This window comes from Elephas maximus, chromosome 4 (genome assembly GCF_024166365.1).
Source record: "Elephas maximus indicus isolate mEleMax1 chromosome 4, mEleMax1 primary haplotype, whole genome shotgun sequence".
NCBI lineage: Eukaryota > Metazoa > Chordata > Mammalia > Proboscidea > Elephantidae > Elephas > Elephas maximus.
Window position 1 is genome coordinate 153,373,874 of NC_064822.1, and position 26,461 is coordinate 153,400,334.

Sequence of the window (26,461 nt, forward strand, 5' to 3'; positions counted from 1 at the left end):
CTGGGAGGCAGGGGGGGAGAGGGGAATCCATTGGGTCCAGTCAACTCTGACTCATAGCCACCCTATAGTACAGAGTAGATGTTTATGCAAGAGAATGCCGCATCTTTCTCCCACAGAGCAGCAGTTGGGGAATTTGAACCACAAACCTTTAAGTTAGCAGCCAAGCACTTAACCACTATGCCACCAGGGCTCCTGATGTAGAGAGCAGACCTTCAATGAACATCCATCCCATCTCCCATGGCCAACTCGCCCTGTGCATTCCTGTACCGGGATATTGTCTTCTACAATGTTTTCTTTGGATTTAGGGAACTAAATAGGGGGGCTCTCATTTTCTTGATAGCAGAGGGTTGAAGTGAACAGAGACCTGAGATTAAACTATGCTAGACCAGATTCAAAAATCCCACACATCTCTAGTAAAATCTGATTTTTCTCCTCTGCATTAATTATTTCTACTACTTCCATCTCATGAGATCATGGGGAAGAGAGGGAGGTAGAAAGTTCATGGGTCTCCTCTTCCTCTTATTTATGTATCTTCAGTATTTTTGCTTTACATATGTATTTTTGTTTTAATACAACTCTCCTATTTGTGTATATTAACTCTCCATGCGTTCCATGAATGGTTATCGAGCACCCAGCATGACAGGCACTATTCTAGGTGAGAGGTTTACAACAGCATTTATAAGCTGGCTATTATCACTCCTATTTTACAGTTGAGGAATTTGAGACTCAGAGAAGTTAAGTAACTCACTCAGGATCAGAGAGTACTGGTTAAGCAAAGCCTAGTTTTTAAAAACTATACTACGGGAGAAGACATTAAGCCACAGGGAGGAAGGGACACAGTTGAGTCAACAGTTAAAATATGAACCCAAATATTATACAATGGACATAAAGACAAATTGCCATGGGACCATGTAAAACTCAGCTCCTATATCCGCTTAAGAAATTCCGAAAGCTTTGCAGAAGAGGAGGCATTTTAACTGAGAATAAAGAGGAAACGTTTGCCAAGGTGGGAAACACATCTTCACATTTGAGCTGTACGATAACCCTGGGAGGTCATACCAGTGTGGTTCTTTCATAGATGAGAAGATTGAGGTCAAGAGAGATGAAGGAACTTTCTCAGGGTCAGACAGTCACTATGGTACATGCTAGGGTCTGTGCCAAGCATTTCACAGCCTTTGGTCTCATAACAACCCTGAGGTTTAGACAGTCTCACCATTAATGTTATTGCCACAGGTCTTGCCTAGGTCTCAGCAACAGCTTGTTCTCAGAGGCGTAGTTGGGTGGGGGTTGGGGGGTCGGGGGAGGAACTTGCCCCTGAGTGCAAGTCCAAGGGGGCACCAGGAGAAGCGCAGAATGACATTCTGAGGCACCACAAATATGAAAGGCGCCTGACTGAGGCAGCCCAACAAGAGAGAGGAAGGCGGTTTTGCTGACACATTGCCGCTATCGATGTCCATTCATCTTGAAATTGGGAGGGGAGGGGAGGTGCAATTTAGATATTGCCCCTGGGTGCTCCTTACCCTCTCTACGCCCCTGCTTGTTCCTTAGTTGTGAAACAGGCTATGTACTCAGCTTGTACTCCCAAATCCAGGAATTAGATTTCACTGACATTTTCTGGATTTTAGGCCTAGAATCCTATGTTCTGTAGAGGAAGGAAAGGGAGAGAATTTAGTTATTTAGGTGCACGTCAAGAACCCAAAAGGTTTTCACTGGCCAATGTTTTCAGAAGCAGACCGCCAAGTCCTGCTTCCTAGTCTGTCTTAGCCTGGAAACTCTGCTGACACCTGTCCACCATGGGTGACCTGCTGATATTCGAAATACCAGCGACATACCTTCCAGCATCACAGAACACACAAGCCATTACAGTACACAAGCTGACAGTGGGTTCTGTTTCATTTTATTCTGTTGTACACAGGGTTGCTGTGAATCAGAACTGACTCCACAGCACCTAACCTAACAATAACCAATAACAAGAACACCATACTTCCCAACTAAAAATAACCCCAGGTGCACCTAAAATTAAATATATGTTTAAAAAAATGGCCGTCTAGTCGATTCCGACTCACAGTGACTGTATAAATATTTATTTGTAATGAAATAAGATCCTAAAAACAGTGATCATCACTGGAAATTACTTTCTAAAACATTATTTAAAAGAAACTTCTCTTAACCTCAGTTCTTCCCATTCCTTACATGTTGATTTATTCACACTCCCAAGCTAAGCTGAAGGACAGGCCTAACTCTAGTTTCTGTTGGACGGCATGACAGAAGGCTGCCTGAGCTTCCTCTGTCCTTCTGTGACCTTCTGGTGACCTGTGATTTCCACCCACTTTGGTTAGGGCCGTCCATGCCTCAAATCTACAGATCACTGTGATTTAGTTTTCCTTTTGCTTAAATGGCTCCTCAGAGCCTTACTCATTCTACCCACACTTCCTTTCTTGTTTCTCGGGCCATGATGGGTTGTAGCCCACCTCTCCTCCCCTGTAGGCAAAACTTCGAGGGCCGCTGATGATTTATTTATTTACCGTCCTTTTTATGTTTGGTTTGGTTCACTTTTACTTATTTATTTTCTCACATGAGGGGCAAAGCCAGATTTTGTTTCCCTTTCACTATTTTATGACTTTGCTTGTCGGCTAGTAATCCTCAAACTTCTCTTCTTATATTGTTTTTGTTAGCCACTGTTCAATCAGCCCCTGATACATGGCAACCCCACGCGCAAGAGAATTAGACCGTTGAGATCCACAGGGTTTTCATTGGCCGATTTTTTTCAGAAATAGATCTCCACACCATTCTTCCCAGTCTGTCTTAGTCTGGAAGCTCCCCTGAAACCTGTTCAGCATCATAGCAACTTGCGAGCCTGTACTGATGACAGACAAGTGGTGGCTGTGCTTGAGGTGCATCGACCAGAAATCAGACCTGCCTCCCACATGCAAGACGAAAATTCTAACACTGAGCCTCCACTGCCCCCTTCCCATAGTAGCCTTTGCTTTTAAGTTTAATTATAGGCCTCACTTCATCAATCAGACTTAAATAGGCCTATTCTTAGGCTGGAGAAAAGTCAGAATGATCCAAGAATCACACTCCTAAATTAGCATCACTAAGGCTCAACAGGAGCCCTGGTGGTACAGTGTTAAGTGCTTGGCTACTAACCAAAAGGTTGACAGTTCGAGACCACCAGCTGCTCCTCAGCAGAAAGATGTGGCAGTCTGCTTCTGTAAAGATTTATGGGCTTGGAAACCCTATAGGGTAGTCCTACAGGGACACTATAAGTCCAACTCGACCGCCACAGCTTTTTAAGGCCCAACATCTAAAAATGGAATATTTGAAAAGAAAATCTTTTTTAAACAGAAAAAAAGAAGTGGAAAACGTTTTACTCAGCTGGCTCAAGCACACAGCTTTCCTATTTGTCCTCAGATGAGAAAGGTACAAGCCTCTGGGGAGTAGAATAATCTCTACCAGCAAAATCCCGCAGTCCTGAAACACAACCGGCCAAAACGCGAAGTGTATTTAGCACAAGATAAATAAATAAATAAACTGCACAGAAAACATTGTGGTTGTGGAAAATGTTTTTACTAATTTAATAATTACAGCAAATGTGTTTCACAAATTTTGTAGCAAGCTTTCAAAAGCTTCTGACTTTTCTTAATGGTCTCCAAAATAAACACACCTCCCACATCGGTAGCATCTACTTCTACAGGTTTCAGTTTGTGCTCCAAAATGATGTCATCTTCCATCTGCGTCAGCTTCCAAGTACCTTTTCCAAATGATGCAGATACAGGATTCAACTTCATTTCTTCCATCCCTCAATGGATAGGCCATGCAGGCCAGCACGTTAGTATCTGTCAATCAGGAAATAGTTCGTAAACAGAATTATTACTCCATTTATTCTGAGTTTACTTTAAGAACCTACTTATCTCTTTTAAAAGAACTTCCCTTGCCAATCACCTTCTGGAAAAGGCTTGGGAGAGACACACCCTGAGGACGTGCAGAAGCCTAGGTCAACAGCTTGGGCAGTCGAAATAAACAATGAAACTATCTATATCTTAGGATCTTCCCTTCGCCTTCCAAAGACAATCACTCTTTTTAAAGCAACTGAAACACATACGCAGGTAAGCACACATGGGCGTGCACACACTCACACACACACACACATACACACACATCTACACTCACTCACATGCATACACAGGTCACAATGTCCTCTGTGGCATAGTCTCAGAAACATGACCATAAATTCCTCTCCAATGATGGCTTATGCTTAAAACACTCAAAACTAATAATAATTTCAGAAGCAGAAAGACCCTAAATGTCATCTTGCTCAACACTCTCACTTTGTAAATAAGGATGCTGAGGTCCAGGTGTATTAAATTCATTCCAAAGAACTCATATTACTTACCCCAGAGTTTTGAGACAAGTTTACAGTCTCTTCTTCTCTAATTGCTCCCCATGGAAAGATCAAAGACACTGAGGTCAGATCAGCCTGGATTCATAACCCAGCTCCACCATTTCCAAGCTCCATGATTCTAGGTAGATTAATCTCTCTGAACCTCAGATATTTTATCTGCAAAGTGAGGATAATAATGGCCAATGTGTGTTAATTACTTACAGTGAGCAAGGCACTGTTCCAAACACACTGAGTAAACTGACTCATTTATTTCTCACCTTACTCTGTTATTATTCCCATTTTGGAGATAAGAAAACTGAGGCAAAAGAGGTTAGCTAATTTGCTTAAAGTCAGACAGCTAGTAAGTGGTGAAGCCAAGATTTGAACCCAACACTCTAGCTCCAGAGGCCTTGCACTTAGTGACTATGTGAGAGTAATCACTACCTCCCAAGAGGGTACCAAACAGTAGACAAGATAATGTCGGTACAGCACCACGCCTGGCACAAAGAATGAGCTCAGTAAATGTATATTCTGTTTTTATCAATAGAACATAATCTGGCAACGTGTTTTTAATGAAACTGGAGTTTGTCCCACTTCTCGAAGGAAGTAGAGCAAGGAATCTGATCCGAAAGTAATTTAACTCATTTGTGTTTTAATTTTTAGCGTTGCTAAGCCACAGAACTACTGAGGCAGAATCAATGGAAATGAGGCCTGGGAGGGAATCTGTTTTTTCTTTTTTTTATAAAAAGCCCTTAGATGATTCTTTTGATTGGCCTTTTTGGGAATTACCAGATAAACCACATAGATTAAACCAGTAGTTAATTTAATCTATATTTGGTCTCTCCTGGAAACCCTGGTGGCGTAGTGATTAAGAACGAATCAAAGGTTGGCAGTTTGAATCCAACAGGAGATCCTTGGAAACTGTACAGGGCGGTTCTACTCTGTCCAAAAGGTCGCTAAGAGTCAGAATTAACTCAATGGCAACGGGTTTGGTTTTTTTTTTTTTTTTGGTTTGTTCTCTCCGGGTCTTCAAAAAACAGTATAAAATGGAGATTGCCAGATGCCTTTCATAAGATGGACTTCAACAGATTTAGTGTATAGCACATCTATAACTGCACCTTAAGTCATCATAGAAGCCCTGATGGTACAATGGTAGGAGCCCTGGTGGCATAGTGGTTAAGAGCTCAGCTGCTAGCCAAAAGGTCAGCAGTTCGAATCCACCGGCCGCTCCTTGGAAATCCTATAACCCAGTTTACTCTGTCCTATAGGGCTGCTATGAATTGGAACAGACTTGACAGTAAGGGTTTTTTAGTTTTTTTTTTTTTTTTAAGTCATTATGGAATCACAGCTATAGACACTCTTAGAGTTATGCTTTCTTCTGGTCTATTGATTGCCCTATAAAGCAGCATTTTGAAAACATAAATTGCCCCAAAAGCATTTTATTTTAATTTCACCAGGGTTTCTAGGTCTGCTTTGCTAGGATTTGGGATTAATATCTGTGTTCACTTTATTATAACCCTTTGTGATTTTATAGACTCCTGGCCATCTCTTATGTTTTGTCTTTCCAGGCCAAAATGTTGTTAAGTCTGTTTGGTTTCTAGTCAGATCCTGATCATTTTAAGTGACCTTCTTTGGATATGTTCCAATTTCATTATGACACTGAGGTTTGATGACTAGAACTACACCCAGTATTCTGGACCAGATGAATTCTGGTGTGTGTGTGTGTGTGTGTGTGTGTGTGTGTGTGTGTAATATTCATAAAACTGTGCTTTCTATTTTGTTTTCAACATCCTTCCTGATGATGCTTGCTTTTGTGACTGCCACAATACATTGGACCGGCTTCTTCAGGGAAGGGTCTACAATGATGCCATCATCCTTTTCCTGGATCACGTCTGCACCCGGAGGCCTTGGACTCCCGAGCAGGAGGTGGGTTCGCTTTCCCTGCGGGCATTTCTGTGCAACTGCCTCCATTGAATGTAACTCTTCTCTGCCCGCTGACATAGTTCTGTGAGACCTTCCTGAGGTTTACTCTTGTCAGTTTTGTATTTCGATTGCCCGAAAATCTTGGTGTCATCTATAAACTCAAGGTTTCGCTTTACTGATGTTTAAATCCCTTTTGGAGACTGGTCCATGTACAGATTCATGCAGCACAGAATTTTTAATATATCCTCAAACAGAAGAGTGATTATCCCTTTAATATTCTCCCTCAATATCCCATCAGCAACACAAATAATAGAATCTGATTACAAAAACACTGAGCTTCCTATGAAAATATAACTGTATGATAATCTCAAACACCTTTATTGTTCTACCCCCAATTCCAATGAGATTGCTATTTCCAAACACTCCTAGGAAATTTTGGAATTGCTACCGATCTTTATGTAGGGTTTCACATTTTAAAGGACCTTCTAAGTCCTTGACAAAAAAAAAATTAAAGTGAAGAACTTTTAAAAAGAGAGATGCTGCCTGACTGGATTATACAAAGTGTCTGGGCTTGGTGAGAACATCACAATCTCGATTCAGTTCTCAGCTGTAGAGTGACGGTTACAAGCTCAGTCAATGAGTTTGGGCTACCCAGATGGGAATCCAGGTTTGCCACTTATTAGCCATGTGACCCTCTGTCTGGGTAAGTGTCTTAGCCTCTCCGGGCCTTGGTTTCCTCACCTGTAAAATGGGAATAATAATAACACTTAGTTGATGGGGTTGTTGTGAAGGTTAAATGAGACAATGGATATAAAGCACTTAGAACAGTGCACATAAATTATGACTGATGAGGCTCTGGAAAATGAAATTATGGTATCCATTAATTCATTTATTCAACAGTAGATAAATGGCCTATTATGTTCAGGGAATGTTGTGGGGGGCATACAAAGATAAATTAGAATCAAATCTTGACTTCAGAGAGCTTTTAACCTTGAAGTGAAAACAATGATGAACATAAATCTTTTTAAGGTACAGAGTGCCAAATAGCATAAAGAACACAGAACATAGGCTCTGGATTTAGACTCCTGTAGGTTCAAATATCAGCTTCATCACCAGCTACCTGTGTAACCTTAGATCAGTTGCTTGACCTCATTAAGTCTTTCCTTTTCTTAAGTTAAAAATTGAAGATAATAATAGTACTTACCTCATGGTGTTGTTATCAGGGTTAAATGAGGAAGTATATGCAAAATGATTACAACTTCAACAAATATATAGAAAATGAAGTCATCTACTTTTTATAAAAAAAGTGCTTCAGGAATTCAAAGGAGCAAGGGAATTTTTTTGTTGTTGTTTGAAGACTTCCTGGCTAATAAACCAGAAAGTGAATTTATGAATTCACTAAAAAATATACACTGAACTATTTTCAAGTGGCTGATCCAACTACCCTATAAGGTAGGTACTATATTATCCCCAAGGAGCCCTGGTGGTGCACTGGTTAAGAGCTCAGCTGCTAACCAAAAGGTCGGCAGTTTGAATCCACCAGCCGCTCCTTGGAAACCCCATGGGGCAGTTCTACTCTGTCCTTTAGGGTTGCTATGAGTCAGAATTGCCTCCACGGCAATGGGGTTGTATTATGCCTATCTTTTAGATGAGAAAACAGAAATTCAGAGAGGTAAAACAAAACAAACCACTCCTTTTTAATCATAGGAATGTTGAGGTCCATTGGATGCTGCTGAAGAATTTCTGTCCTTTGGCTCTCTTAACCTTGCCCTACACAACACTCTCCACAATTACTATCAAGAAAAAACCCTTTCCACGAAAAATACAGAGTGTAATCTGATTGGCTGGGCTTGAATCATGTCCCATCCTTGAGCCAATCACTGAGGCTAGGGAATAAGGCATTCTTCTGGGCCTGGCCTGGATCATACCCCTCTCTCTGGTGGGAATGGGATTTCCCCCTGGAAAGAAGTGGAGGCAGAGCCTACTAATTGCTTAGCGAGCAGTCAATCTCTCCTTCTTCCCAAGTAACGGACCTCAATTATATTAGAGGCAGCACATGCCAAACTCAAAGTCTGCAGCCCCCCGTTTCTCTAGCTATGGCCATGTGGCTAATTATGGCCATTGCATAGATAGAGTACAAGTCTTGTGTAGGGTTTACATGACCCCCCTTTAAGGGAACTGACTCTGCTGGGAAGTGAACTCTTTCTTTCCCTCTTTCCTTCTTCCTGCTGACTGGAAAATAAACATGATGACTAGAGACACAGCCTCTATCTTGGGGATCAAAGATAGGATGAGCCTGAGTCACAAATAATCTGAGAAGTTGCCATACTTGCCAAGGCTTTCCTACTTTCTGACTTTCACAGGAGAGAATACACCCTCATGTGTTTTGATGACTCTTAGTTTTAGTTCTCTATTATAAGCCTCTGGACCTAATTCTCCCTAATATTGCAGGATTCTTAAACCAAAAGTAACTGGGAAGAGAGACAAAAATTACAATTATTTCTAGTCTTCAACTTTAAAAAAATTTCATCCTCCATATCCCTGGGCATCCTGATTTTTGCTCTGTGTTCTATAACTTGAGAAATATTCTTGCCATGTCTTGCAAAGAATTTGACTTTAACTACTTCCAAAACTGGGCATAATTCATTATCCACAAGTGTAGGGTCCTGTGCATGTTGCCTCTGCAATACTTGGTTCCAGATCCAATGTACCCCAAAACATTTCTAGACCAGCCCCCACTTAAATCTAGATACTCAAAAGTAATTATTCTTTCAAGTCACTTAATACCTCTGACTCTGTTTCCACATTTGTCAGAGTCAATCAGTGGTTTTCAAACATCTTCAAACAAATCCATTGATCCAAAAAATGTAAGGTCCTGGGGCAGGGCTTCCCACTGCCATTTAAGTCATTATCTTTCTGCTTGGCACCCTTAAGAGCTGTGCAGTGTACTTCTGCCCCCCAAATGCACCTTGGCTCTTCCCTGAGGAGGACCAAAGGAATAAAGTTTGAAAAATATTATACTGATAGTTTCAATACATATAATCAATAAAGATCTTGTCATTATTGTTAGGTGCTGTCTAGTAGATTCTAACTCACAGCGACCCTGTGGACAATGGAAAAAAATACTGCCTGGTCCTGTGCCATCCTCACAATTGTTATATAAAAAATGAAAGTAATGCAATGGAAAATTCGGCAAAAGACTTGAACAAGCACTCACAAAATGAGATACCCTACAGCCAATAAACATAAGTAAAGGGTTCAGCCTCATCGGGAATGAGAAAAATGGAAATTTAAATCATAATCAAATACAGTTTCATATCCACCAGATAGGCCAGGACTATAAAAAAACAGTCTGGCAATACCAAGTGGTGACAAAGACATGGAACAATATGGAAACTCAAAAATTGTTGATGAGGGTGTAAATTGGTATAACCACTTTGAAAACAATTTGTGATTATCTGAAGTTAGGAATGTACATAGTCTATACCTATCTCAGTCTTCTGTATATACCCCAGGGAGACTTGTACACATGCATATCAGGATACTTGGACAGAAATGTTCTTTGCTGTATTGTTCATAATAGTCAAAACTGGAAGCAACCCAAATGTCTATCAATGTAAGATGGACTACTATAACAGAATACTATGGGATATTATGCAGTAATGGAATACTATTGTGCATGAAAATAATGAACTATTGTTGCACTCAATCATTTGAATGAATCAATCTCAAACATATCTATGCCAGAATGAAAAATGAACATTCTTTTGTAAAAACCCTATTGTATCTTTTATTTTATGGGTCAGTCTAAAAAGAAAAAATGTTTGTTTTGATGTGTCAATATAGAGACAGATGAAAAGGGAGTTGGATTAAAAATACAATCACAGCAGTGTTAATAACTCTAATGTTTTCAGAGTAGGACCATGAGACTTATATGCCTAAGCATTTTTTGATCCAACTCAATGGGGACTCACAATTTTTATAGTCCTACATTCAAGCAGCTTCCATGCAAGATGTAGAAGTTTGTATTTTCCCCAAATGACTGCAACAATATTTTCCATTTCACGTGCTCTTGCAGAATCTTGCCCCACCCCCAAAAGTAGATTCTATGTCCCCTCTCCTTGAACCCAGGACAGGCCTTTGTGAATGGCAGAAGTGACTTCCAAGCCTAGGTTATAAAAGGCAATACGGCTTCCACCTGCCTCTCCCTTGGGAGATGCTCACCCATGGAGCTCAGCCACCACATTGTGTGGAAATTCAGGCCACATGGAGAGGAACTAAAGCCCATGGCCTTCACATCCACTGAGCTCCCAATTAACAGCTAGCCAGCACCAAAGTGTGAGAGCCAGGTGAATGAGCTATCTTGGGAATGAATCCTCCAGCCCGCAGTCAAGCTGCCTCAGCCAATACTGCAGAGAGCAGAGTCCAACCTTCCCTGCTGAGTTCTGCTCATATTGCAGATATAAGGACAAACTGAGGAAACTTTGGTGGCGTAGTGGTTAAGAGCTACAGCTGCTAACTAAAAGTCAGCAGCTCAAATCCACCAGGCACTTCTTGGAAACCCTGTGGGGCAGTTCTACTCTGTCCTGTAGAGTTGCTGTGAGTCGGAATTGACTCAAGAGCAACTGGTTTGGTTTGGTTTTTGGACAAAATAAATGATTGTTGCTGTTTGAAGCCACTAGGTTTTGGTGTGGTTTATTATGTAGCAATAGATGACTGGAAATAAGATAACGGGTAATTCCTGTTCAGGGAGCTACGTGGTCCTTCTCTGCCTTCCTTGCTTTCTTTCCTTCGCCTATTAACATTTTCAATAGGAATCAAACTGAACCTAATGAAAAATATTTAATGTAGTAAATACTTTTTCTCCAAAAGCAGAAGAGGGAAGATTCTAGCTAGGAAGCAGCAATCATTTTCAGACTGGCTTTGTGCTTTTTAGAATATCATTATCGAGTAAGGTATGGTATTTCTTTGCTTTTCCTCCTGGTGTCTGAGGATTCATTTTTGGAGATACAGCGGTCCAAAACTTCTGGTCTGTCATAGGCGATGGACAGCACATGCTCTGTAACTGCCTTTTCCATAACAAAGAAGAGAAGTGGGTGGGCAAAATTATATAAATGTGGGCTGTTAATCCTTCCCTATATGAAAAATAAAATATAAGGTCTAAAATGTTAGTTGGAGGATTGGAGGTATAGGGACATGCAAGGACTTGCCCAGTAGTCCTTTGAGAGTTCCTCTTTGATTTAGGGCACTAACAGAAAGATTAAGTGGTTACGTTTAGAAATACAATGTTGCCTTTAGCCTCTGAGGGGTCCCGATCAAGCCTTCCCTTGCCTTTTATTTTAACCTTGTTTTCATAGAACCACTACAATGCACATCAAGGCCTGGATAAATATTTGTGAATTGGTTGAACTTTGTTCCATGTCCTTAAATACTCTTAGGAAATCAATTTTGGACTTTACAGACGTTTGAAGATTCAGTCACCAAAACTGGACTGATTAAGAGCCAATTACTAAATGAGCAATAAGAACACAAGGGGAGTGACGGTATTTGAAAGCCTTGCAGGGTCTTTTGAAAACCAATTATGGCTGTGTTAGGAAGTACATATAAATGCATACCAAAAATAATCCTCCTGAAGTGGTTTAAGGTCTGAAGACTGACTTTTTTTAAAGGACTTTTCAAGAAGAGTTACTTACAGCCAACTACCACACGATCTGCCCTTGCTGTGTTTTCTGCCTTCCTCTCATTATTGGTTAATTTGCTAACCTGTCCGCCTTTCTGATTCTGCAGATCTCCATAACGCGTCCCCTTCCCCACCCCCTCTCACTTTAAAGAGGGAGCAGAGGGAGGAAGTGAAATTCTTTGGTGCAAGGGGAGTGTGGGCAAGGGTCAGGAGGAGGCTGGACAGCTGCTAGCTGCTGTAGAGATCCTTAGGCAAATCAGTCCTGTAATTTATGTGTTGGTGGACCCAAGATATGGCAACCTCTCAGTGGAGAGGGAGAATAGAAGCTTCCAGATGGAGGCCACCTCTCTGGCAGCACACCAGCTGGGACCCTCAGTTCTCTCATGATTTGGCTGCTGAATTCAGGTTTGATTTGGCAGGTCACTTAACCTCTGCTTCCTCCACTTCCTCAGCTGCAAAATGGGGTCACCACTTCCTAGCCAAGATCACGGGGTTTTATAAAGAGGAGCAAAGAATGATGACAAGCCATTTACAACAGGAAGAGCTAAAGGCATCAAAACAGGAGAGGTTTGGATTTGCCTCCCTGTCAATGATTATCAGAGTGTGCTTAGGAGCCAGCACACCTGGGTTCAAAGCTCAGTTCTACTATGTTCCATCTAAGTGATGTTAGGAAAGATATTGGCCTCTCTCTGCCTCAGTTTCCTTATTGGAAAATAAGGGTAACACCCAGGCCTACCTCACACAGCTGTTCTGAGAATTAAATGAGATAATATTGTACATGGAGTACGGTACCTGCTGTCCTTAATGAATGTCAGTTATTATGTTTTATCTGCTCTGTGCCTCATTTCATCACTTAGTAAGAATCACCAACCCATATAACAAAAAACAAACAAGCCAAACCAGTTGCCTTAGAGTCAATTCCAGCTCATGGCAACCCCATGTGTGCAGAGTAGAACTACGCCCCACGGGCTTTTCGAGGCTGTGGTCTTTCGGAACCAGATTGATGCACCCCAGGGTGTGTTGGAATTTCCAGCCTTTTCAGTAAGTAGTCAAGTGCGTAATCATTTATACCACCCAGGGACCCCAGCCCATGACCAGAAGGCTGGAATTACAAGAGTCCTAGATTTAGAGGGAAATCCATCTTCCAGATAAGAAAAAAGAAAGTCAGTAAAGTTGCTGCCTTGCCCAGAAAGACCCACTTCATTAGTCAGAAAACAGAAGTTAGAGCTCAGGTCTTCCTAACTGCAGAGTCAGGGTGAATCTCCATTTTTACTCCTTTGAAGGCTATGTTGGTATTTCTATGCCCAGACAACATTTTCTAGTCCCAATTTTAATCCTTAAGCCTCTTCATACCATTCGCCAGTGCATTCCCTAAACCCTATTCCCCCTGCACCAAACCAGCAGATAACCTCCCCTCCTAAAAAGCTTCCCAGCCTCCTGCAGAAGGGCGGGAAAGGCATAGCTTTCTCTGAGACCTGAAGAAGCCACTAATGGAGACGGACAGCAGGTGAGGAGGGAGGCCCGGGGAGCTGCAGCTGCTGGCAAAGGTTGCCCTAGTAACCATGCAGGCTCCATTCAGAAAGGGAGTTCAACTCCAAGATACAAAATGATCGCCTTCACACAGCTTCTGCAAGCACAAAGGAACCAGAGGAGGCGTGGAATGGCCAGGAGAAAAGGGAGGTGCAGGGTGAGGTGGGGGCCCATGCTGTCAGTTACAACCTTCCACCTTACACAGAAGAAAGAGAAAGAAAGAAAATAGCTCTTCGAATCTTCTGGCCTATGTGAACAGTAAGAACCACCCATTTAACGTGAGTTCTTTTGTGGGAATCAAGAGAAGCAGGCACCCCTCTGATCACCAGCCTTATGAAACAGTATGCCAGGAAAGGGGCGAGAAACCCCAAACGCGGCAACTTTATAGGGGTCTCAAACTCTTCTTGCTCTCTTGCCTTTCTTCAGCTGATGACGAAGACCATTTGCTACCAATTTATTGGGAACTTTTTTTTTCTTCACAGCTTGAGCAGCTTAAATGCAGCAAGCTCCCTCTTCCCAAATCGCAGTTGGACACTTGCTGAATGGGCCAGGCTCAATTATCCTCCCTCCACAGGTTCAGCTCACACTGTGACCCTGCATGGCTTCCTGCTATTCATATGTGTTACTTCCCCTTTGTGGTAATGGCTTATGGCACTTTGCCAGAAAACATTATTAATTTCAGAAGTGGACTGACAAACAACAAACCCACAGTGAAACGAGAGGAAGTGCTGGGGAGGCCAGCTGTCGGCTTGAGCCCGGCAGCAGGAACTCAATGTATGCAGGTTTGAGGAGGAAAAGAGATGATAATCCACAAAAAGGAAATGCACTAAAATTGTCTACAGTCCATAGTTTAAAAAAGAAGAAGAAGAAGAAAGAGAGAAAGAAAGAAAAGCAAGGGGGGAAAAGCAGGCAGCTACTTGAGCTGCAGCTGGACAGGAAATCGCTAACACTGCTTGTAAATCCCTACTTTGAACAGGCAGTTTAGGGAATGCCAGGAGCGGAAGCCGTTCAGAACTGGATTAACACCAGCCAAGCTGACCTGCCACCCACTTCTCCTTTCTGAGTTCCTGCTGACTTGGGGCACCTAAATAGGAGAGGCAAACTGGTATTTCTCTACACTGCTTTTGTTTGCCTTGTATACAGGCTTAGTTGCTAAAAAATCACACTGGACAGTGTGATACCGTTGTCATAGCATGAGGGCCACTTTCCCCTTAAAATGCAGATTATCCAAAAATTCAGCTAATATCTCACATGTGCCATGTGGGTAAAAAGTTTATCTTTCTGTCTCAGATGAAGTCTCCTTGTGAAAACGGCCCAAACTGGAGATCAGGTATGATCTAGTTCTTTTGACTTGGTGCACCTGCCCTTTACTTTTATTTTGGGTTGTATACCTTTTTACACAGGCAAAGGAGAGTGGAAGCCCCAGGGAAAATCACAGGATATTCAGCCTTTATCTTGAAAGAAGCTGTGCAGAATAATCTTTACATAAAGTTCAATGGGAGTTTCAGGCCCACATTCTAAACCAGCTAAGCACAAAGCACAAGACGGTTAACGTTTCACCTTAAGTGTCAACGTGCATGAACTGAATTCTAAAGCCACATTTAGGCTCAGCAAGAAAGCTTAAATATACCTTACGTGGGGATCAGAGGAGAGAGAGACACCATTCTGGATTCATTATTCCAATAGTAGGATAACTTACAGGTAGAATTGCCACACAGTGAAAACAAACTGGAAAAAGGGTTATCTCCACTCTCCCTCTGGCATTTCTGAGCCTTTTTTAGAAGATTGACGAGGAAGGAAATATCTGGTTGTCACTCTTAATTATCGTCAAGCCAATTCCAACTCATGGTGACCCCATGTGTGCAAAGAACTACTCCATAGGGTTTTCAAGGCTGTGAGCTTTTAGAAATATTTTAGAAACAGATCACCACGCCTGTCTCCCAAGGCATGTCTATGAACTGCCAACCCTTGAGCTAGCATAGTGATTGATCGCTTCATAGTTTCTTCTACGCAGGAACTCCTTGTCATCCTGGTACCCCTCTTTATTCCTATTCATGAATATGTTAATCTTATACCTTAGTAAGGTATGCTGTATGGCTTTTTTTTTTTTTTTTTTGGTGTCACTATAATTTTCATGGTGGCACAGTGTCTAAGTGTTCGGCTGCTAACCAAAAGGTCAGTGGTTCAAACTCACCAGCTGCCTTGTGCGAAAAAGATGTGGCAGTCTGCTGCTGTAAAAATTACAGCCTTGGAAAACCTATGGGGCAGTTCTCCTCTGTCCTGTAGGGTCACTATGAGTTGGCAACAACTCGACAACAATGAGATATACGTTATAATTTTCACGAACAACTATTGTCCACACACATTAAGTATGCCCATTCTATGATGCTGTCTTTATTTGAAGCCAGAGATAAGTTTTGTAAGTGCACCTGAAAGACATTCTAGGAGTAGCTTAAAAAATTACAGATTTGTACATTTATATTACAAGCTGCTATCAGTGCCCCCACTGAAAAATTTCTCCTAAAATGTATAACTTCACATACCAGAAAAGCTAAGGAGAGATTAAGAAAACAAAATACACATTCAATAGCCAAAATAGTTATTTATTAATAATTTAAGGTTTTACATTCTTATAATAAATTCCAGCTCAAAACTTTACACCGTGAATATAATGGGAGCAATTTAACTGTCCCTTCTTCACAACCATATGCATTTCACTTAGCAAGTGGGTACCCATGCTCACACACACACTTCCAGTTTTATACAAATCTTTTTCAAAAAGGAAAGAAACCAACTCAAAGTATTGCATTTGAGGTGACACTCCCTGAAGAATTTTGTACAGAGGTAATACGCTGTTTAGCACAGCTGAAGTTTAAAAAAAAAAAAAAAAAGTGTGCCCATGATTTTGGTGTCTTTTCAAGATATCCCCCTTGAGACGACACAAGCCAAAATATTTACAAAGATAAGGCATAGTCGAACTATATGAACAGAAAAAAAAAAAAAAGTCATAAGCAAGATACATGAAAGAGACCAAAGACTGCACCATAACAAGGTCTTAGTGATAATATTGTCCATGAAAATGCCATTCAGAGTTGGTACAGTAAAGTTGAGCATGCTGCAAATATACCCTTTGGATTAGGAAAAAGCAACATATTCTTTTTTGTTTGTTTGTTTTGTCTTAAGTGACATATTGCTCTTTCTCCCTTTGGATGATTTTTAAACCCATCAAAGAAACAACAAACACAATGCAAACAAACACTGTCAAATGATTTAAGATCAAATATTTACAATAATCAAATGTAGTATCAGATCTTTTTTTTTTTTTTTTGCAAACTGATTCCACAAATACAGAGCTGAAACCTCTCTTTGGTTCCTCTATATGAAAATTAAATCAGTCTTCACTGAAGACAATATATAGTCAGTTCCAGATGCAAAAGAAACAGCCATACAAGGCCCTAAAGAACACATGCTCCTACCCTACCATTTGGTCCTACCCTATATACCTGGAAGTCCTCAAATTCCAGTCCCTGCATGGGTAGGCTGTATGCCTGGGTATGGAGCAAAGCTACTGCCTGTATTTATACAGCGTGTCCTGTTCTTCCAAAGGGAATGGAGCAAATCTCTCCCTTCGTAATAACCAATTCCGTACTTGGTAACCTTGTCTAATACAGACAGCTGGTGTCATTTTGACACTTGGGGCCACACACAAACAAAGCAGCCCAGCTGATGCTGCCAAGAGAAACTGCTGAAGGAACAACCACACCCTAGTGAGGAGGGGCGTGGGGCCCTTTCACGTGGATTGCAGGGAGTCCACCTGGTAGACATTCTGGTTGGAGGGTGTGGTGAAATACAGCTGCTGTGCCGGGACTCGGTTGTCACAGGGGCTGCTCAGTCCCAGCGTCCTCTCGAAGTCCAGCAACTGGCCCATGAAGTTGAAGTTGGGGGAGATGTTGGATTTCTTCATCTTGACAATGTCATAAGCGTCGTTCATCGACAGATTGAGCTTCTGCATAAGGTAAGCCACAGTCACGGTGACCGAGCGGCTGATGCCAGCCAGGCAATGCACCAAGACGCCACAGTTTTTGCCCCGCGCTTCATCTGTGAACACACAAAAAAGAAAGGCAAGATTTCAGTAGACCGAAATCACCTTTTGTGAATGATCAGTCAAAACAATGAATTAAAAAAAGAAAAATATTGTGTGTGGCAGTTGAGCCCAGCAGGCAGCAGAAAATGTATCACTGAGATAAAACATGTACACTGGGGCACAATTACATATTTCAGATATTTTCTGAAAAGGGAGCTTTTGTACAAAGTTTCTGCCAACAAAAAACTCCTTAATGTGTGCATTCTTTGCCCCAGCATGTGAATACCAGAAACCCTACAATATGGTTGTGAATGCCTTTTATACAGACAAGCAGACTGCAAGGGTCTATTAAATTATTCTCCAACTGTTGTGCAGCTAACAATGGGGGTATTCAGGCATTTTAAAAGAGAGAGGGAAGTCACAGGGGACAGCCCATTAGGAGGAACAGGATGTCGACATGGCCTGAAAATGAGTTCCTTTGTAATAGGAAATGCATTACAATGCCTGGAGATTCGCTTCTCCCAGGCTTCCAGCCCACAGCTCTTCCTGCTGGGTTCAGGTTACAGGCACTATCTCACTGTTACCAGTATCACAGTATCATTGAACTGGACAATATTTCGCATTCAACTGCTTTCCAACAATTAACTTGATGTCCTAAAATAACTCCAAGATCTTCTTTAAACTATTAAGTAATGCCAGAATTCCTGTCTACAGAAGGTACTTCTATTTAGCCCTTAGATGTGGGAATATTCTGTCTGATAATGACTGTCATCTCCTCCCCCTTTCAAATGACTGAATTTAAAGATTTCGAGAAACAATCAGCATTTCAACTACACCCGTGGTCTGCAAGCACGTCAAAAGGCACTTTGCTTAGCAAGAAGGTAAACCAGTATTAAGAACGCTCTCTGAACCTTAGAGACCTGCAGTCCAACGAATTAGCAAATAGCAAGAACAATTAAAACGTTAAACTCTATGAATAGCTGGAAGTTTTACATTTAAAAGTCAGAGCAACGAGTGTCAATTAGCCTCACCTATGAAAGAAATGGCCTCAGGGAAAAACTGGGACAGGTTTTGGCTCCAGTGATCCGAGATGGGGATCTGTTTGTATTTAAACTCTCCTGCGTTCTCAAAGAGATTCGGCAAATTGGGAGTGACGTTCAAGATGTACTTGATGCCAAACTCCTCCAACACGTCCAGGTTGGTGGAGTCCTTGGCACAGCCCAGGTAGAGGAAGGGCAAGATCTCCACCGGAAAGGAAGGCTGACTGTTGGACAGCGGGCTGCCATCCGAGTCCGTGGCACTATTGGGGTCTCGGTCAAGGTCAGATTCAATGTCGGAGGAGGAGTCGGAGCTGATCCGCAGACCCCCGAGTCCCAGCACTGGCAAGGGCGGTGAGCTACTGCTACACGAGCCGTCTAGATTGGTCTCGCAGTGCAGGGCGAACTCGGCTTGGAACTTACTGAAGCCACCTGCCAGGACGAGAAAAGCAATACTGTAACCCGAGATCCCGTAGTAGTTTTCACAGCTTGTGAGAACCGCAGGCTGGCGGCAGGAAACGCCACGAGCACCCTACAAGCCCCTTCCCCTCCCCCTACACATAAAACCAAAAAAGAAAAGAAATACACTTCAATGTGCACCCTCGGGAGAGGAACGAACGGACTGCCCGCTTCCCCTCGGATCTCTTCTTCTTTTCATTCCGGAAGCACACAAAATGGCAACTTTTTCGAATATTTTAAGTGACTAAGAATAAGAAGTGCCAATCTGCACCGAAACGACCTCTCCTGTTCTGCAAATCTTAATTCAAAATCGATCAACAGAAAGCAGGAGAAGAAAGATGTTGCGAGTAGGCAGCCAGAGAACTCGTTGGAAAAGAACGGCCCGTGCCGGCGGCCGGAAGCGGGTGGCTTCTGCGCGGGACAGGCTAGCCGGCGCGGAACGCACGCGGTTTACGGCCCCCGCCGGGTGGCCGGGCCCTGGCGAGGCAGCGTGGCATCAAAGCGCCAGCCGAGCGCAGCAGGGGCATTTTCAGTCCGTAAGTCCCGCCCGCAGTCCGCGGCCCGTAGCTTACACCCGGGCGCCCTCCGCTCAACGTGGCGCGCGGAGCCCCGGGAGCGTACCTTCCAGGTAGAAGGCCCGACAGCCCTCGTCCTTGAGTTTCTTGAGCAGTAGCCCGAGCACCGACTCGCCACCCGTGTTCTCGTTCCAGTCGCTGCTGCTTTCGTCGTAGAGCACCACCGTGTCAGTGCCGCAGCGCCGGGTAAAGCGGTCCCGGTCCTCGCTGCGCGTGAAGAGCGCGCGCACCGGCAGGTTGCCCTTCTGCAGGCGCCGCAGCATGATGCCCGGGATGGCCACGTTGATGGCCGACTCGATGTGAGACGACTCGTACAGCTCTTGCGGCCGGCAGTCCATCAGCAGCAACCGCTCGTTGCCCAGCTCCAGCTGCTCGTTGAGCCACGCCACCGTCTTGCTGATCGCCATTTCCGACGCGAAGGGCACGGGTCTGAGCGTATCTATCATGGGGGTCGAGCTGCGGGCGAAGGCGGGGTGCCTACCAGACGCCCCTCGGGGCAGGCATAGGCCGAGCGCGCCGCGCGAGCCCGCCGCTCCCGGAGCAGGGTTTGATTCCGCTTCGCCTTTCCCAAGCCGAGGTTAGCGGTTGGGGAAGGCGAGACAGAAGTGAAGCCGGCGGTTCCCTCTGCGCCGGGCTGTCAATGGGTCTCTCTGAATGGAGCTGCCCAGGCAGTTTTGTTCCTCCCCAGTGAATGAAATCCAATTAATTTGGACTCCGGGCTACCGAAAGGGAAGGGGAAAAAAAGTCCAGGAGCTCCTAATCCCTCCCTTCAAGGCTGCACCTCAAATCCACCCGGGCGTCTTTCTCCTCGGATTATTCAAGCCTCGATTTGCTCACTGTCCCTAGGTCTCAGCCTTCGCACAACCCTGCGCGAGGCTGCTCCTCAATGGATACAAACAGCGAGCGTCTCAATGGATACATTCTCGGAGTCAGCCAATGAGCGAGCTGCGGAAGGGGCTGTTGCCGTGGGGACGGGCCGGCTGGAACAGGTTGTGTTGATGAATTGTTAATGAGTTTGTCATTCACAAAAACGGAAAGGAATTTCCGCTCCGGATAAGCCCCAGTGCAAACAAGCTGCAACAGCGGGCTCCGCAGGAGGAAGGAGAAAGAAAAGGAGGCGGTGGCGGAGGAGGAGCAGGGCACATAAACCAGGGCACTTCAGTTGTCTCATGTTTCCTTTTGTTGAGAGTTCACACTTCGCGTCGGAACTTTTGCGCACAAATGGTGCAATTAGAAGACACAAAAGCCCTTGTTCGAGACGCCTATGTTCGCGAGGTAGCTTTAGGAAAACTTAAGCTGACTTTTTCCCTTCAAATTCACTCGGGCCCGAGTTCGCCTTGACCCTCCCCCTCCCCCCGCACTTCTTTAGGCAGTGTGTGGCATTTATTTATTTGCCTGTTTAAAAAGGCTAGCTCTGTTTGCTTGATGTTCTTTTAGCCGAGGCTTTGTTGGGACTGGTGAACTGCCTGGGCTTTAGTGACCGATGAAGTGTTAAATGCTAATCCTACGTTTTTCGAAACAAATCAGGACTTGGTTGAAACATTTTAAAGCAAGCAAACAAACAAATGTCTGGTTGTCTAAACAAGCACAATGAAGTTTTTTTTTTTTTTTAACTCTTTTAATTTATCAAATAAAAAGTGGAGGCTGCAAAAGCAAACTGGTTGGGCAGCCTGATGTTTTATTTCGCTCTAGTGGCGTGGGGCGTTAAGAACGACTGTTCTGGGGACCTAAATCACCGCCCTTCCGCCACCCATCGCACACGGGGGGGTCGCGCTCGTTAATCATTTCTGGTCAGCGAGCTCGGCTTCCGACTGAGGAGCCGGTCTGGTGGGACTGCCTAGGTAAGGTGCGCGAGGGCGCGCTGGGCCAAGCCGGCGTCCTCGCCATCAGCAAGGTGGGAAGGAAGTCCTGCCGAAAGGCTTGCAGGCTGCGGGGGCTCAGCTGGCGGACTGGACGACTGGTTACTATAGACAAGGACTCATGTCCCAGGGGCGCCTCACTACACCCGGCCGGCTGCAGCCTTCACCCCGCCTGGCATTGTCCCCCACTTTGGCCTGGCCCCCCTTCCCTGCGCAAGCTACAGCACCCCCCACCCCCAGCGCCCGGCACACGCGGAGCCCCGGCCGCGCTTGCGCGCTGCGCTCCTTGCCGCTGCCCGCTGTACCACCTCCCGGCTCGGCAGGCACCGGGCGTTGCTCGATCTCCCGGACCGGTGCGGAGGCCGAGAGCCGGCCTCTGGCTTCCGTGCGGCCTGGGACGGGGTGGGGGGTCGAAAAGGAGTGCCGACTTGGACTCCCTGGCTCCCGAGGTGGGCGGGGAGTCGCGGGGAAGGTATCTACGGCTCTACCAAGCAAGCAGGTAACCAGGGGAGCAGCTAGCCGGGCCGAGGCGTCGCGGGGCGGGGCGGGAGGCCGGATGAAGGCGTGGCCGGGCGGGGGCCGCGGCGGCGGAGAGGCGCGTTCCGGGCGCGCAGAGCGCTTTGTTATATAAAAGTGGCCTGGCCCGTCCTTCGCGAGCGGAAAACCACCTGTGTGCGGCCGGCACGGCCCGGCGCGGCCGGAAGGCGCGGGCCCTAATCCGGCCAAGTCCCCTCCCTAAGCCTGGGCGGAAAAGAGGCCGCGCATTGTCCTGCGGCGGCCTGGGAGGCGGAAGCGGGGGCAGAGGCCGGCGGGGAGAAGGTTTTCAGAGCGCTCCTCCCGGCCTCTGCACCAACCCGGGCGGTAGCTGAGGGCGCCTGAGGTCGCGGGGTCTCCTCTCGCCCGATGCCCCGCGCTCCTGGGCCTACCTGCTGAAGCCCCCGCTGCAGTTTGCATTTTTAATCACCCGCCTCTTCACTACTTTGGAGAATGTTGGTTAAAAAAAGGCGGCTGCGAGGACTAGGTTGCCAATTTTGGAGCTCTCGTGGAGGCAGACAGCCCCTGGAGGAGCTCGCTCTGCTAAAGTGGGGGTTGCCGCGCTCCTCTCAGGGCGCCTTTTTTGGGCAGCATTTGGAACTAAGATCCCAGTTCTGCAGATTCTTCTGGAAATCTGCCCATTCCAAGTCGGGGAGGCCTGCGTGAATTTGATGTCTCTCATCCGTCCCCTAGCTGTTAGGGACGTTCCCACTTCGAGACTAACGTCTCGAGGACCCGGGGACGGGGTGGGGAGAGGCAGGACGCCCGGCATCGGAATTGAGATGGGCACAATCTTTTAATCCAGGATCTCCAACAGAAAAGGCAGAGAGGGAAGTTGGTTTCTACTCAAACCCAGTTTGAAAGTGCTGTTACTTGAGCTTCAGCAGAGATTTGGGAGGACAATCCCAGCACTTCGCCAACCTGAATAACGAAACGTTTAGTTTTACCCATGGTTCTCTATTGCGTGAAACCCTACCGCTACAGGAATGTCGTTTCTTTGTGGCATCTTTAATCGTTCGGCATCGAGGCCCTCGGGAGTGAGGCTGCCAGGGTTTGAATTCTGCCCCACCTCTTCTTAGATGTGTAACCTTGGTTAAATCATCTAACTGTTCGAAACCGCAGTTTTCCGCGTTAGTACGATTAGTGTAATAATGATAGCAGCTTCATAGGGTCGCAGTGTTAATTGAACGGGTACAATGAAGTTCCCTAATATGGTGGAGGTGTGCTTTAGCTTAGTTCATACCAGTTTCATTGTTCTGAATTGGGAGCCGGCAAAATGATCGGGATCCTTTTGGACATTTCTTTCCAACCCAAAGATGCCCTTTGAGGCCTGCCCAGCCCCCCAGCCGCCACCCGCCCCCCCGCGCAAACTGCCCTAACTAGTTTATTCTATTCCAACTCAGCTGTCAAGCAAAGCAGGTGCTGTCCTGACCAAAAAAAAAAAAAAAAAAAAGCCAGTTGGCATTGAGTAGATTCCAACTCATAGTGACCCCATGTGTGCCATAGTAGACCTGTGCTCACTAGGGTTTTCAGAAGCAGGTCATCCGGCCTTTCTTCCCAGGTGTCCCAGGCGGGTTGCTAACCATTTCCACCACCCAGGTACCCTGGTGCTGCCCTAGACCAGGCTTAAAATCCTTTAGCACTCTTAATAAAAAGAATGCTACCTTTCTAACTTCTCTGGACTAAACAACAACAACAAAAAAAAAACCCTTGCCAAGTCAAGTGAGTTCTGACCCCTAGCGACCCTATAGGACAGAGTAGAACTGCCCCATAGGGTTTCCAAGGAGCTGGTGGATTCCAACTGCCAACCTCTTGGTTAGCAGCCAGGCTCTTAACCATTGCACCACGAGGGTCCTCTTTTAAAGCACCATATGCTGCTGCCACACCACACTGATACAATAGAAATGATGTGTAGTGGGCATGGTCTCCATTTATGTGCTTATGTGCTTGCAAGTGTATAATTTCAGTCAGTCTTCAACAACCCATTTGCACTAGCCGTATTTACAGAGATTAAGGAATTTGCCTGTGGTCACACAGTAGCAAACAGTGGGTTCAGGATTTGAAGCCAGGTCATTCTCAGTCTCTTAAGGATTACCATATATACAGATGATGGGCACTGTGGACACCATACTCACCACCCAGGGCTGTTTGTTGCCTAAATTTGAAGGATTTCAAGGTCTGCATTTTCTTTGCTGATCGCCAGGCTTTTCCAGCCTCTTATATTATGTTGCACCCGCCCCACAAATCTCAAGGATCAGAAGTTAGGCTTATATCCCTGATGCCTTTACATGGGTTGGTTTTCTTTGCCTGCAGCTCTTCATTAGTCTACCAGCCACTAAATGCGTGTTCTCCCTTAAAATCTGCCTTAGATTCTAATCCTCACAGCCACTATTGTCTAGTGTGTCAGCGTGGTACGTGGGCTTGGGGTCAAATCTTAGCTCCGTCATTCACTGGTATTCTGACAGAGAGAGTCACTTAGCCTCTCTGGGCCTGCCTGCCTACCTCCCTCCCTCTCTCCCTCCCTCCCTCCCTCCCTTCCCTCCTTGTGCCAGGAAAGCAGCTTTGAATAAAACAGATGAGAATACCGACACACCTGGAGTTTACATTCTAGGGAGGAGAGATGATAAATAAAATCAATTGTTATACAGTATATTAGAAAATGAAAATGTATGGAGAAAAATAAAGCAGGGAAGGGAACTCAGCAGTATGTAAAATGGGGAATATGTATACCCACGTCAAAGGACTGAGAAGTAGGGACAGCCAAGATAACATAAGAAAAGTGTAGGGCATAAAGCAGATACTCAAAAGATGGTTTTTTAAAAACCACTGCTTCATTCCTCTAGAAAGCTGAAACGGTGTTACTGGTGACCCTGTCTCCAATCTCACCTTCCTGACTCATCGGCCAGGCGCCCAAGAAAAGCACCCTCAGAAGATAAGCGTTCTTGCCACCAGACAAACCACAGGCTTCCTTACTTGCAGAGGCCTCCGAGGGTATCTGTCATTCATTATGTAGAGGGCTATGTTCAGCAAGGCATCTCTGAGCCATTGTAAGTGCACAGAAGCAATGTCACAGATCCTCTTTTCTCTCTGTGTACGTGTGTGCGTGCACCAAACACACATGCTTCAATTCTTCCTAGTGTTTCCCCCAAAAAGCTCCTTAAAAGTTGTTAATAAGGCTCAAATAAACCCAATACACTTAAAAAAAAAGACTTGTTTGTAAGTCTTTTGATTATAACTTTTCACTTGGCTATTGAAGAAGCATTCCAGCTTTGCAGGAATTCCTGAGATTGGAGGCATTTGAGATTTATGAGGCCCAGATGTGTTGGCATGACCTTTAATCTTCTTGGAGTAATCTCTGTGAATATAATGACATTTATTAACACGTCGTGTGAAAATAGCTAAACCGATTTTGAGCAAGTAGGGAAAGGGTGTTTGGAAGGCCTGACTGAAAGTACAGTCTTGTGGCATGTTGAAGATTCACTTCTAGAGGATCCAGGGAGGCCCTCAAAGGGACAGTCAGTAACTTTAGAGCAGCTCAGCTAAGTCTCAGAACAGAATTTAATTGCTTTTGGAGGATGTCCTAGTCATCTAGTGCTGCTATAACAGAAATACCACAAGTGAATGGCTTTAACAAAGAGAAATTTATTTCTTCACGGTAAAGTAGACTAACGTCCAAATTCAGGGCATCAGTTCCAGGGGAAGGCTTTCTCTCTTTGTTGGCCTTCTCATCAGTTTTCCCCTGGAACAGGGGCTACTCCATGCAGGGACCCCGGGTCCAAAGGACGCGCTCTGCTCCTGGCACAGCTTTCTTGGTGGTACAAGGTCCCCCACTCTCTGCTTGCTTCCCTTTCCTTTTATCTCTTGTAAGATAAAAGGTGCTGCAGGCCACACCCCAGAGAAACTCCCTTTACCTTGGGTCAGGAATGTGACCTTACTAAGGGTGTCACATCCCACCCTAATCCTCTTTAACATAAAATTATGATCACAAAATGGAGGACAACCGCACAATACTGGAAATCGTGGTCCAACCAAATTGATACACACATTTTTTGGGGGACAGAATTCAACCCATGACAGAGGGTATGTTTGAAATAGTATGATCTAAAGTAAAGGATGTATGCAGGGGTGGATTATCCAAGGTAAGCACAGTGTTTACCTGGCTTACTAGATCACCTGTAGTGAACAATTTCACATTTTTTCACCATATCAAAGATTCTGCTTCTAGGTCTGGTTGGCATCTGTCTCTCTCCCAAACCCACAGCACCTGCCTACAGAATCAAAGCCTCTTTTCAAACTTATAGTCCCTGACAGGGGCGGATGACCCACCAAGCAAGGTAAGCACAGGCTTAATTTGTGCTTACTTAATAATCTGTAGTGAACTCACATCTTGGATATT

The 26,461-nt window shown here is 44.8% G+C and overlaps 2 protein-coding genes across 2 annotated transcripts in view; one reads left to right on the top strand and one right to left on the bottom strand.

Moving 5' to 3' along the window:
* Positions 1–16,104: 16,104 nt before the first annotated feature.
* On the bottom strand, positions 16,105–20,952 carry DUSP6 (dual specificity phosphatase 6). The gene is made up of 3 exons (XM_049884021.1): positions 19,719–20,952; positions 18,633–19,070; positions 16,105–17,615 (listed from the first exon to the last, which is right to left on the bottom strand). The coding sequence occupies exons 1-3, from the start codon at positions 20,116–20,118 to the stop codon at positions 17,308–17,310; spliced, it is 1,146 nt and encodes a 381-aa protein (XP_049739978.1). The 5' UTR covers positions 20,119–20,952; the 3' UTR covers positions 16,105–17,307.
* Positions 20,117–26,461, top strand: part of LOC126076469 (uncharacterized) — a 56,278-nt gene continuing 49,933 nt past the window's right edge. The window contains exons 1-4 of the mRNA XM_049884968.1: positions 20,117–20,249; positions 20,519–20,661; positions 20,711–21,002; positions 21,382–22,030. Coding sequence (XP_049740925.1) covers positions 20,117–20,249; positions 20,519–20,661; positions 20,711–21,002; positions 21,382–22,030 — 1,217 coding nt within the window. The remainder of the gene's footprint in view (positions 20,250–20,518; positions 20,662–20,710; positions 21,003–21,381; positions 22,031–26,461) is intronic.